Genomic DNA, 13,111 nt, shown 5'->3' on the forward strand with positions numbered 1-13,111 from the left:
AAGATTAACCCACTAACACAGCTAATAGGTCAAAAACAGACTCCCACTAAATGATACTGTAAAAGAGTGTCACTGTGCCATGCAGTATGTCTCTCGTGCCCACTGAAAAAAAAACTCAAATCCAACAATCTGGGCTCATCTAGTATTAGTATGCATCTATGACTAGTATTTCAGCTCACACCTTCAGTGAATGCTCACAGCAATAGGTAGATAATGGGATCCCACATACTGAGTTTCTCCACATTAGAGCATGCTGTAGTTGTGGTTGTTTGAGGGGGCGACAGCATGACTGATGGGCCCTGGAGCTTTCTGCAGTGTACTGGCCACAGGTCAACAGTGTGCGCGAAATGCTCCAGGAAGCTGATTTATGTTTATAATGAGCTTGTGGTGTTCTTAAAAGAGGTTCTGGCCCGAGGTCTGTTAGAGCCATCTAGAAGAGCTTTTTTATGGGCTAATAAGACATACTCTTCCAGTCACTCTCAGTAACCTTCACACACCGGCCAGCTCAAGCTTAATGTGCAATGAGCCTGAAAACATCACTGCCTTAATGTGGCATGGTAAAAAAAAGTGGACAGTTTAAAACGATTTGTGGATATTAATCAAACCTACAATTTTTTTTATAATAAAGTTTAAAACAAGGATGCTATTAAAATGTCTTTCTCATACTTGCAAGTCACCAGACAAGTAATGATTTTTTGTAGATCTGCACTTGAAATCAAACTTGAAGAGTTTCCAGTACACATAAATTTTAAGGTGTTGTTAAACAGGTTGTATGATTCATTCAGGTCTTGCACGATGGTATTAAATAAATTATTGTATAACTGTTAAATTCTGTGAAACTGCCTGAAGGCCATGACTCCAATTAACCTGTTTTTTTCCCCTACCACCCTGACAAAGTTGTTCTACTGAACAGCATCTCTGCACTTTGTTCTGCTTTCATCAGAGCCTCTTAATCTCAACACATGACACATACTTGCACACATATTTCACTCCCTGTTTGCTCAAAGCTTAGTGTTTCTCTGGATATTTGACGAGGAAATAGTGTTTATAGATCCTTGACAGTGTGTGCTTTGTTTACATCGGTCCTATAGTCTGCTAGAGGTGGCCTGTGGCATTGGTCTGATGTGAAGGGATCATCAACCAGCCCCGCTCAACAAAATGGGCAATGAGAACAGCACTTCGGAGCTCCCGGTAAGACGGTTTCTATTAGGACCTGCTGCCTGGCTCAGCACCGCAGTGTTTGTCTCTTCTGAGACGCTTGGACTACCATGCTTGTGTGTGCCTTAAAACTAGACTTACTGTTTAGAGCTGTTATGACTTTTGGTGACATCTGTTAGCATTCCCACATCAACTGACATACTGCTTGTGACAACCTGTGCTTGAGATAACAGCTCAGATAGAGAAAGCGAGAGTGCTGTGGTGAAAATCATGCGCTGTTGTTTTCATTGTTTCACTGGGTTGTCAAACATTCTGACTGAATTTTGTTTTGAAAGAGTGCAGATGGTCAGTGAACTCATTCTGTGTGGGATTTTTTTTTCTGTTTTACCCACTATGCTGTTCCCTTCGGTGCTGGCGAGCAACTAACCACAATTAGAGATGCTACTATATTAACTACATTTTTTCAGTAGCATGACAGTAGTTTGGCTGCTTTCAAAGTGTAGCTTGTCCAGTAATGAGCAAAATTTTCCAATGAGTAGTGGTTTGCTGGCTTTTTTTTATGTCTGCAGAGGGAATAATAATAACAAACGCGCTCACCTCAACACGTTCCTCAGCTGCAGTGCGTAGCGTTAGAAAGTTCAGTTCATTTAAGTGAATCGGTTCATTCTTAACGGTTCTCTCTTACACGTGTAGCGGTGGAATGTTCGTTCTAAACGGTCTTTTTCTCGTATGTATCGCTGGAATGTCCAATTACTACATTCTAATGAAACAGTTTGTTCTAATTCGAAACGTCTTTTTTTCATTTATACCGCTGAAATGTCCAATTCATTCTAATGAATTGGTTCGTTCTAAACGGTCTTTTTCTAATATGTATCGCTGGAATGTCCATTTAACACATTCTAATGAAACAATTCCTTCGAAACGGTCTTTTCTCATATTATAGCTGGAATGTTCAATTTATTCTAGTGAATCGTCTCGTTCTAAAAGCTGTTCGGACTGTTCATGTAAATGAACAGATTAAAAAAAGCTTCACAATTTCGTCATGTACTATCCACCTTATTTAACGCAGAAGTAAGCTTATGGGCGAGACTTCCGGTTCATTAGCCGCTATAGGGAAATAATGAGAAGAATAACAATGTGCAGTAAACAGTAAAACTATTTGCACTACAAACGAGTGTGTTAATAATTAAGATAATACAAATGATATGGTAAGACATTTGTAATATCAAGCAGCAAAACTAGGTAAATTAACCATGGTTGTATTATAGTAAAAAAGTAGTAACCATGTTTTTCAGCGTATTGATTACTATTTGTAAAACCACAGTTTTACTACAAATGCCATGGTTAAACTATGGTTAGAATACCAAAACCATGGTTAATTTGTAGTTACCATGGTTTAAGTATAGTAACCATTTTTTTTTTTTTTTTTTTTTGGTTTTATCTGTAGTAAAACCATGGTTAATTTTTGTACGGAGTACCGTTAAAAATAGCTGGATGCAGATGAGACCAGAAAACCGAGGCTCTTACAGTAAAATAAGGTGTATACTCAGTCTACTTTGTTTTTAATTAGAAACCGTCACAGAAATTGTAATCATTTCCACTACAAATGTCATTGCAAACATTACCATCAACTTTTAACCATTAAAACCATTGGAACTGGTTTTCTGTAGTGTGTTTTGGAACATGTTTCATTAGGATTTACTGGTTTAAACAACCCACCAATAGAAGGCGACCAATTACCAGTAGAAACCCACAGGGTTCATTACAGTTTCCATTAAAACCAATACAAGGTTATAACCAGTAAAACCATTATAAATTTTGTGATGGTGTCTATTCTGTGGTATTACTGTGGTAATTCATTAAAAATGTACTCATAAATTATAATTTTTAATTAATAAAAGCATATTTCTTTCCTAACTAACCATACTTTTTGTTTGCAATCTTAGCATGGCTAATTAGTTAATCCAAACAGTAACTTGAATTTATGAGTCAGTTTTAAACTAGCTTCCCCATCAACAGTCGCTGTAATTTAAATCTTTCTTATGTGTTTGACCTTTTGCTGCTGATGTGATATTATAAGACATTTATGCATTTGTGCATTTAACTGTGGTTTGATTTCAATGGACCCTGAAAGGAATAATTTGGGCGACGTTATGCTACATTAAAAAAGCTATTCAACTTGGAATTCAGGGTTTATCTTAATAGGATCAACCTGTTGGGCTGAGTGCTTTTTCATGGATGACTCCAACCAGTTTGGTAAGTTCCCAGAACGGACTTTAAGTATTCTTGGTGAACTTCCAACAACAGCAGCATTGGCGACTGAGGCGTATAGTGACTCAGAACTGCCATGCATTTCTCCAAAGACCGTTCCTTTCACCACAACTTGTATTCATCTCTTCTTTTGCATTACACCTATTTGTCTCTGCCACAGGAGGGCGCTCCAGATAACGTGGTGCTATTTCCTCCAGAAGAAATGCAGTCTGACATGGTCATTGAGGTACTGGAGGGTTTCAGCATGTGTGTGCTAAGTTGAACTGGGAGTGTGCATGGTTTTTTTATAGTAACCTTGGTGCAGGAATATATTTAGTCAGAATGTATAAAAAGAAAAAAAGGATTTAAAAAGAACTGAGTCTCTTAAAAAAAAAAAAAAAAAAAACACATTTAAATCAGTGTAAGATGAGTTAAAGGAATAGTTTATCCAAAAATGAAAATTCTGTCAATAATTACTCACCCTCATGTCGTTCCAAATCCGTAAGCACTTTGTTCATCTGCGGAACACAAATTAAGATATTTTTGATAAACCCGAGAGCTCTGACCCTCCACAGACAGCAAGGGTACAACCACATTCAAGGTCCAGAAAGGAAGTAAGGGCATCATTAAAATAGTCTATGTGACATCAGTGGTTCAACCGTAATTTTATGAAGCTATGAGAATACTTTTTGTGTGCAAAGAAAACAAAAATCACAACTTTCAACAATGTCCTTACTAACTTTCTGGGCCTTGAATGTGTAAGTTTCGTTGCTGTCTATGCAGGGTCAGAAAGCTTTCGGATTTGATCAAAAATATCTACATTTGTGTTCCGAAGATGGACAAAGGTCTTACGGGTGTGGAACAACATTTTTGGGTGAACTATCCCTTTAAGTTGGCTTTAGCAATTTTAAGATGGTCTCCCAGCATAGCTGTTTAGTTGGATGGCCAACTTGTTCCTCATAGATGACAAGCTAAAAAGTGTCCAGAGTCCCTATAAAACCAGCCAACAGGTCAAACTAGCCAGGCTAGGATAACAATAAATTAACACAGACTGGTTTAGGATGTTTTATTAGTAGAGAAACAAGCAATATGTACTCTGAAGGACCAAATCTCTGTAGGTGCACAGGTGGTTCTCAAAAATGAGCCTAAGGGTCCACAGGATGACTTAAAATGATTTAAAACAAGACAAAACATGCATTTGAATAAGCTAAAATAGATAAAGATAGATACAATTGAAGTCAAAAGTTTACACACACCTTGCAGAATCTGCAAAATGTTAATTATTTTACCAAAAAAAAGAGGGATCATACAAAATGCATGTTATTTTTTATTTAGTACTGACCTGAAAAAGATATTTCACATAAAAGACATTTACATATAGTCCACAAGAGAAAGTAGTAGTTGAATTTATAAGAAAGACCCAGTTTAAAAGTTTACATACGCTTGATTCTTAATACTGTGTTGTTACCTGAATGATCCACAGCTTTTTTTTTTTTTTGCTCCAAACTGATGCTCCAGAAGGAAAAACAATGGATTAAGAGCTGGGGATGTAAACTTTTAAACAGAATGAAGATGTGTACATTTTTTTTGTTTTGCCTAAATCTATATATTTTTTTAATTTAGTACTGCCCTTTAGAAGCTACAGAAGATACTTAAATGTTTCTCAGAAGACAAAATAATTTCAATTTACCCTGATCTTCAAATTCGAAATGTTTTTACCCTCCAGCTCTTAATGCATTGTGTTCCCTTTTGGAGCATCAGTGAGTGTTTGAACCTTCTTTAATAGTTGCATTTGAGTCCCTCAGTTGTTCTCAGTGTGAAAAGATGGATCTCAAAATCATAGTCATTGTTGGAAAGGGTTCAAATACACAAAAATGCTGAAAAACCAAAGAATTTGTGGGACTTATATGTGGATTATCTTATTCAGGTCAGTACTAAATAAAAAATAACATGCATTTTGTATAATCCCTCTTATTTTGTTAAAATAAGTAACATTTTTTAGATTCTGCAAGGTGTATGTAAACTTTTGATCTCAGCTGTATTTTGCTGGGTATAAACTGTGAGAAAAAAAAAAAACATGTATTATTATAGGGACCATAGTAATTACAAGGCTCAAAAGTTAGTGTATAACATGATCCCCCCCTGTGGGTTACACCGAGATTGACCTTTGGCCCATTTCCCAGTATTCACCTGCAGCGTATGCATCAGAGCGCAGTCCTCAGTCGCCCAGCAGGAAGTGACAGAACAGCAGCAGACATAAGAGGCAGGAGGTAGCTCGAGAGGGAGGGATCAGAGGGCAGAAGCGTCACGCTCAAATAGTTACACAGAGAAGGGGGAGGGATCACGACTCAAGTTGCTCAGTGAGTGCTCTAGTCTGAGATTTCGTAGTACAGCTTCTCAGGAGGAACAGTCTGTCTCACACTTCCAGGGACTAGCAGAGTTCTCCTGTCAAGGGCATGGATCTATAGCAACAGAGGTGAAGGGAGCTGAGTCAGGCGTCTGGGGAGGAGACTGGAGCATAGGCAGGACCGGCAGCATGTGTTGCAGCATGTTTGTGTCTTTGCCCGGCTGAACCAAAACACGCACACGTCTTTGCTCTCGGGGAATTCAGCGCATGAGTGCTGCACTGTGAAACTGCAGCAATCTTGTGTGAATGTGTGTGTGCCTACTTACAAAAGGTGAGTTTGTGATTACTTAGTGGCTTGGTGCAATTGTGAGTTTTACACTGCAAAAAATATATTCTTATTTCCCAGTTAAAAACTTTAAAATCCTTAAAACAAAAGTGTAACCAATGTATTTTTAATGCAAGTGTATTTTGTCTTACTGAACAGACAGTTATAAAGTTTTCATCTGAAAATAAGTGAAAATGATTAATTAAAAATGTACTGTAAAGTCATTTTTTTGCAGTATAATAGTTTATTTCTTTTGTACTGACTGAATTATTATATCTGTTGGCTGATTACACTAGTGTGTGTCCTAAAGAGGGATAATACTTTGGTATGTTTTATATAGTTATTCAAAACTGGACTGCATTTGGTATAATTTATGGGTTGTGTGTGTATCCCACAACTATTTGGAGGTCAGTCTACTGTGTTGGGCTTATATGATTGCTATGGCAACCAGTAACCCTGCACAGCAAGGACGCATGGTTGTTAACAGCAGGGATTTACTGTAGTGGAGGATAATGTGGTCTGTTAAAGGGGCAGGGCAAAAGGGACCATATGGGGTCTGCTTTTCAGGTCCACTCATGCCGTAGGTCAAAGGACAAAAGGAAGACAGTGAGGGCCACTGTTTTATTTAAAAAAGACAGCAGTGATTTGAGGTTATCTGTTTCATTCTCCAAAGGCCCCTGTGTGTTTATATGGATCAGTGGATTTGGGTAAGAGATGTAGCTGTGTCGCTTATATCAGGTTAAATTCTAACACATTAAGTGTGTTTTATATTAGTTAATGCGTGCTCAATTAAGTTTTTTTTAGGTCTTAGATATAGGTTCACAGCTTAGACAGGAAACAGGAAGTTGTGGAACTCAAAACCAACTGTGAGAAACAAGATCATAAGCTAACAAAGTGTGGTATTATTTTATTAAAACAAGTGTTGGTGTGAATAAATGTGGTCGTAGAGCTTGAACAAAATTTTAGCGATTAGGAAGTTTTAAAAAGTCATTTTGAGTACATCAGAGTCAGAGTATTTGATGTATGCTCATGTTTCAGGCGTTCTTATGTATTATGTGAAGCATTATGACTTTATAATGTTATAGAAGTTAAAAATAGTTATAAACTAAATTCCTAATGTCATTTGTTGAAAATGTTATGATAAATAAAATAAAAATGTCACTTAAACCTGGAGACAAACTGGAAATATTGAAAATGTTTCAACTTTTGAAATGTAAATATTAATTGTTATTTAATATCTCTAGGTAAGGAATGATAATTGAAAAATAATTGTCCTTTGGCTCCTGAAAGAGGCTTTTTGTAACATTTTCATTTAAACTTTCAGTTAAACTTTTCATTCAAATTGTTTTATGATAAATAAATAAAAAAATAAAATAAAAATAAATAAAGTAAAAATACAATAAAATATATAAAATAAAATATTTTTTATTAAACTAAAATAAAAATGTCACTTAAAACTGGAAACAAATATGAATTGTAATTTAATATCTCTAGGTAAATAGTGATATGTACGAAAATTTGGGATAATGGCCCCTTTAACCCCTTTACAAAAAATAATTATCCTTAGCTTTTTGAAAGAGGCTTTTTGGTAATTCATGTAAACTTTCAGTTCAACTTTTCATTTAAATTGTTTTATGATAATAAATAAACTAAAATAAAGTAAAAATACAATAAAATATAAAAATACAATATAAAATAAAGAACAAAATAAAATAATAAATGAAATAAAAAATAAAATAAATAATAAAATACAATAAAAAATAAATTAAATTAAAATTAAATAAACAAAATAAAATATGAAACATAAAATATATAAAAATAAAATTTAAAGTAAAAAATTTTAACAAGCGTTTTGGTTTTACACTTCTGTAACCAATTAAAATTACATAGTAAGGCCTTGATTTGTTGTCTGAGGTGTATAAACAGATTCTCAGGTTGATTACAGGAATTTTGGAGTACAATAGCAGACACTGGGTTGTTTTTATATAAGGGGCTGAGGTAGAGAGATTTAGGGGATACGGCAATACAGTACAACGATTGTTCACCGGTGTGTGAAGTGCATCCTGTTCTTCAGGGCTTTTGCTGTTTTCTATGGAAATTCCAGCCATCTGTCACTACTAAATGCTACTGATATTTGAAACCCTTGTGTTTATTCCAGGCTTGGTTAGCAAATTAAAACTCTGAATAAGCTAATGGAATCCGAACCCTTGAGTTTGGCTCGACTTAGATCAGGGCGTTTCATTCGATACTCTGACCTGATTCAAATTGAGTGGTGTTTGTGCTCAGGCCTGGGAATGTAGATCAATGCATGAATTCACTCTTAAAGTCTTAAAGCTCTGAGAGTGTATAACACATAACCTACAGCAGAGGTGGGTATGCACATGTGTATTGAGTGCATCTGATGTGTGTACAGGAGTCAAAGATGATAAAAACAGTGGTTAATGGATGTTGGGTTTCTGTGTAATGCATCTCTAATGTGACCTGTGCTCCAGAGAGCTTGCAACATGATCCATTTTGCTGCACAAAGACTTGACTGTGAATCATACTGCTGATCAATAGATACGTGAATGAATAAAATGAATGTGTGTGTCTGTGTTTTGGAGGGGTGATATTCTCTCTTATTTTAAATCAGTGTTTATTATGGAAATGAGAAGCAAAGAATTATTTAATATGTATAATTTAATGTCATTTGTGTTTGCTTCAGTTTAGGACTTTAAACATATTTGGATAGTTGACAATTTATTAAGATTAGAGAGTGCAGGTGCTATCCTCTGTGATAACCTGTGCCAAATAAACGTGGATAATCTGCTAACGTGAGCAGGAACTGAAGTGTTTTAAGTGCTGTTAAGTCATCTTTAAGTCATTTTTAAAAATGTATGCCAATTTAATCACTTGATTATATTAAATAGACTTGCAGTGTGACAAGTAAGGAATAATTGACGACCAGGGTTGCCAGGTTTCCAAAAAAAAAAAACAACTCGCTTTATAGCTACTAAAAGCTATGCCAGAACTAACCCAGTCACTTTTTGAGGGGGGTCCCTGTTAAAAATCGCATTCCGGATAACATACATGTCTATGGGATAAATATCACATTATTTAGGTCGCATCAACCTACAGACATGAAAAACAACCTGCGGCAACAGTGTTAAAAGTAACTCACTTTTGCGGGAAAACCGCAGACTTGGCAACATGGGCCTTTGAATTATTAGAAAATAATGCACACCCGAGGTTGTGATGCAGTCACGATGCGAAGCGGAGCAGTGTGCATTATTTTCTAATAATTCAACGGACCGCAGTCAATTATTCCGCTTATACTATGGTTACCACATCTCAAATACTGTTCAGATGTTGCATTTAAAGGCATTCGCCAGGCTTAAAATGCTCTTGTAAGTAGGATTAATTTCTTACGCATCTCATCCAACACATCTGTTGCTAATTCCAAAACGTCATTTTAGAACTAGTAATGGAGGCTTGAGATGTTGATAGCAGACTAAAGGCCCTTTCACACCAAGAAAGATAACGATAACTATAACTACAAAGATAATGTTCTAAAAATCTTTTAAATTTAAGAGAATAGCAGAGTTCACACCACGACTATAATGATAATACTACAGGGGAATGATATTGTTGGGATCGCTTTCAGAATGATGAACGATAAAACTAATCAAACTAAGCTAATCAGACTTCATTAAAATGAAAAGGTGCGCATTTGAAGTAGCAGGCGATATCATACAGAAGCAAATAGTCATTGCACAGCAAACGGAAACATAAAATTACCGTAGGAATTCAGCGCTAGTTTGGACAACATTGTCTTGCCTCCTTTGAAGTTGCAGTAGAAAAGAGTATGTATTGTTTTATTCCACTACACTGACTATGTTAGAGATTAGATAGTTTACGCTTGATTTACTGTTTAGATGCGCTCGAAACGTGCATTCTGAAGACATCTATTGGTTGAAGCCGTGTACTTGCAACAAAAACAGACAGTTATCGTTCACTGGTGTAGACGCAAATCTTTATAGTTACCGTTATCGTTCTTGGTGTGAACAGGCCTTAATGCAGTTATTATTTAAGTTATGAGAGAGAGAGAGAGAGAGAGAAAGAGAGAGAGAGAAATGACATGTATCTTTGTTAGTTGCTAGAAGCGTGTGAGCGTGTGTGTCCGTTCTGTATGTGTGAGTGTGAGTGCTTTTGTAAGTGAGGGGCAGTAGGAGAAATAGAGAATGCTTTCCTTACATAATAAAGCGTAATTTTGTGGCAAAAACACTGAAATAAGTTGGCGTTTTTATTATATTGTTTACTATATTTATTTGCTTGGGCAGTGTCGTTGTGGGTTTTGGTTGTTTTGCTATTTTAGGCGGTAAGGACCTTTGAAAAAAAACAACAAATCATTTGGCGAATGGCAAAGTAATATGGACAAGTAATGGGGTCAAGACCTGCCTGGACAAACTACTTTTGTCCTGCGTTTTCCTGAAAAACCTTGCTTAGAACGTTCAAATTCTCAAAATAGCTTCTCAAATGAGAAATCAAATGCTCAAATGTGATTTAATTTCCTCATTTGGGGGAGCATTAACTGTATCAAAAATCCAATTAAAAATTATTTGTATTTGATATTCAATTTTCACGATCAACCCAGTATAAACCTGTCATAATCAAATCTATAATTCAGCGCTCAAATGATAAATCAAATGCTCAAATGGAAACCGAACACGCCCATGCAAATGAGGAGTGCCAATCAACTAGCGCGGGCGGAACTTCCAAGGCGGAACTGTGTGCCTCATCCGCTGTAGTGATGGGAAGCTCGGATCATTTTACCGACTCGGACCTTTGAGTCTCGTCCAGAAAACGAACGAATCTTTTTTCGAGTCATTTCGTTCATTTTAGCAAATATAATTTAAATGTTACGTGTTGCCTCTCTAACACATCGACTGCTTACACAACCGTTGATCACACTACAAACAAAACAAAACTATAATGCTATAAGAAACAGAATAGATTAATTCATTGTTTACCTGGGTCTTTAGTCTATGATTAGCTCACCTCGCCTCTAAGTTTAACCAAAGCAGTGTGAGCCGGAAAAAGAATTGATTAGTTCATCTCTTGAGTCTTCAGGTGTGTTCGACTCCATCCACGGCTACAGGCGGCGATCAACGAGAGTAGCCGAGAGCAGTCGCGGGCGGAGTTGAAAACGGAGCTTTCAAGTCGGACACTTTCTGTTCTCGTTAGTGACGCTCTCGCAGTGTTTGCAAGCACTATCACAGATGAAGTGAATTAAATGCAATATTTATCAAATACACAGACTTTTCAAAAGCGTTTTCATGAGCAACAAACACGTTTCATATATTGCAGCATAAACATATACTATTTAAATACTAATAAAGTGGGGTTATACATGCTTTTATCAGTGTTTTATGATAAAAACACAGATTTGTCAGCATTATTTGACTTGAGGATGTTAGAATAAACCTAAAACACACGTGATCGTTGTCACGCGGTGAATCTGGCCAATCGTGAAACAACCATGCGGTCATCAAAGCTCCTGCAGCTGCTCTGAAGAAACTGCGCCGGCTGAGTCAGTCGGCTGCTCTCGGATCGCTATCGCGGTACTTTGATGCCACACGTGACAGTCACGAGGCGTCGGCGCCACCTCAAGTCGGATAAAATTTCTAACCAGCATGCACTGCTTCAAGTCAGAATTTGATAGAGCTGCACAGCGCTGCGTTAAGTCGAACTGCGAACGAGTCGTTCGTTCATCACGTGACAGCCCCATAAGATGAACTAACGACTCCAAAAACCCGAAGACTCGAAACAGGTGAACTAATTCCAGTACAGAACCTAATGCGCGACTGAACCACGAATCACTTCCCGAGACGACTCGTTCGTCCCGAGTCACATTAAAGATTCGTTCAAAATGAACAAACCGTTCAAGAACGACCCATCACTATTGAGCATTTGATTTGTAGTGATGGGAAGTTCGGATCATTTTACCGACTCGGTCCTTTGAGTTTCGTTCAGCAAAATGAACGAATCTTTTTTCGAGTCATTTCGTTCATTTTAGCAAAATATAATTAAAATGTTACGTTTTACCTCCCTAACACATCTACTGCTTACACAAACGTTGATCACACTACAAACAAAACAAAACTATAATGCTATAAGAAAGAAAAAAGATTCATTCATTGTTTACCTGGGTCTTTAGTCTATGATTCGCTCACCTCGCCTCTTATCTGACAAGTTTTCGGGTTTGAGTTGTTAGTTCATCACGTGACAGCCCAATTAGCTAACCAACGCAGTCTGAGCCGGAAAGAGAATTGATTAGTTCATCTTTTGAGTCTTCGGGTTTGAGCCCAACAAACATGAGACGTCCACCCGACGTGCAGATCATGTCTATATTGCGTCGGTCGGTCCAGGACCACATTTGTACTTCTACACGACGTGCAAATCCAGTCCGGTATCTGGACGTCGGACTACGACGTCCCTTGGACGTAGATATGCAGTTCAAAATTTGAACGTATATGAAGGGGTTTTCCTGGACGTCTGTAGAACGTGCAGAACAGGTTCAGGAAATCGACTTGAGAACTTTTTTATACAATTAAACATGACAAAGTTCTGACTTAAAAAAAAAAAATTAAATATCATTTTTATAAAACATTTACGTGTTAAAACAGTGTAATATTTGTATAAAAACATCATGATAGTAACATAATGCGGCCATTTAATTATTTTATTAATATTATTAATATTATTTATTTTTTTATGTGTAGTATTTTTCACTGGGACATTGACAAACAGCCGCTTACATCTATGTGTGATTAAGTTAAAGTTTAAGTTAAATAGATGTAAAGAGATTTAAATATAATAGATAAATATATTTAAATATTTAATAATAATACAGAATATTAACACAATATTATTGTTTATTGTATATTTTAATAATACTTATGTATTTAATAAATTAATTTAAATTTAATTTAATAAATAGATCTCTATTTAAACGTGCGCTCGCGTGAGGGGCATTAACGTAGTGACGTAAA

At 36.5% G+C, this 13,111-nt stretch overlaps 1 protein-coding gene across 13 annotated transcripts in view; it reads left to right on the forward strand.

Annotated features, from left to right (window-relative positions):
* tacc2 (transforming, acidic coiled-coil containing protein 2) overlaps positions 1-13,111 on the forward strand; it is an 89,878-nt gene that overhangs the window by 9,977 nt on the left and 66,790 nt on the right. For 2 of the 13 annotated variants that reach the window (XM_051126884.1, XM_051126883.1), the window contains exons 2-3: positions 1,092-1,191; positions 3,590-3,655. The exons of 10 other annotated variants lie outside the window; for them this stretch is intronic. In XM_051126884.1, coding sequence (XP_050982841.1) covers positions 1,159-1,191; positions 3,590-3,655 — 99 coding nt within the window. In that variant the 5' untranslated portion in view covers positions 1,092-1,158. Of the gene's footprint in view, positions 1-1,091; positions 1,192-3,589; positions 3,656-5,716; positions 6,087-13,111 lie in introns of those variants that run through there. One more of the 13 variants, XM_051126893.1, reaches the window with a different exon arrangement.

Source organism: Labeo rohita, chromosome 13 (assembly GCF_022985175.1).
Source record: "Labeo rohita strain BAU-BD-2019 chromosome 13, IGBB_LRoh.1.0, whole genome shotgun sequence".
Lineage (NCBI taxonomy): Eukaryota > Metazoa > Chordata > Actinopteri > Cypriniformes > Cyprinidae > Labeo > Labeo rohita.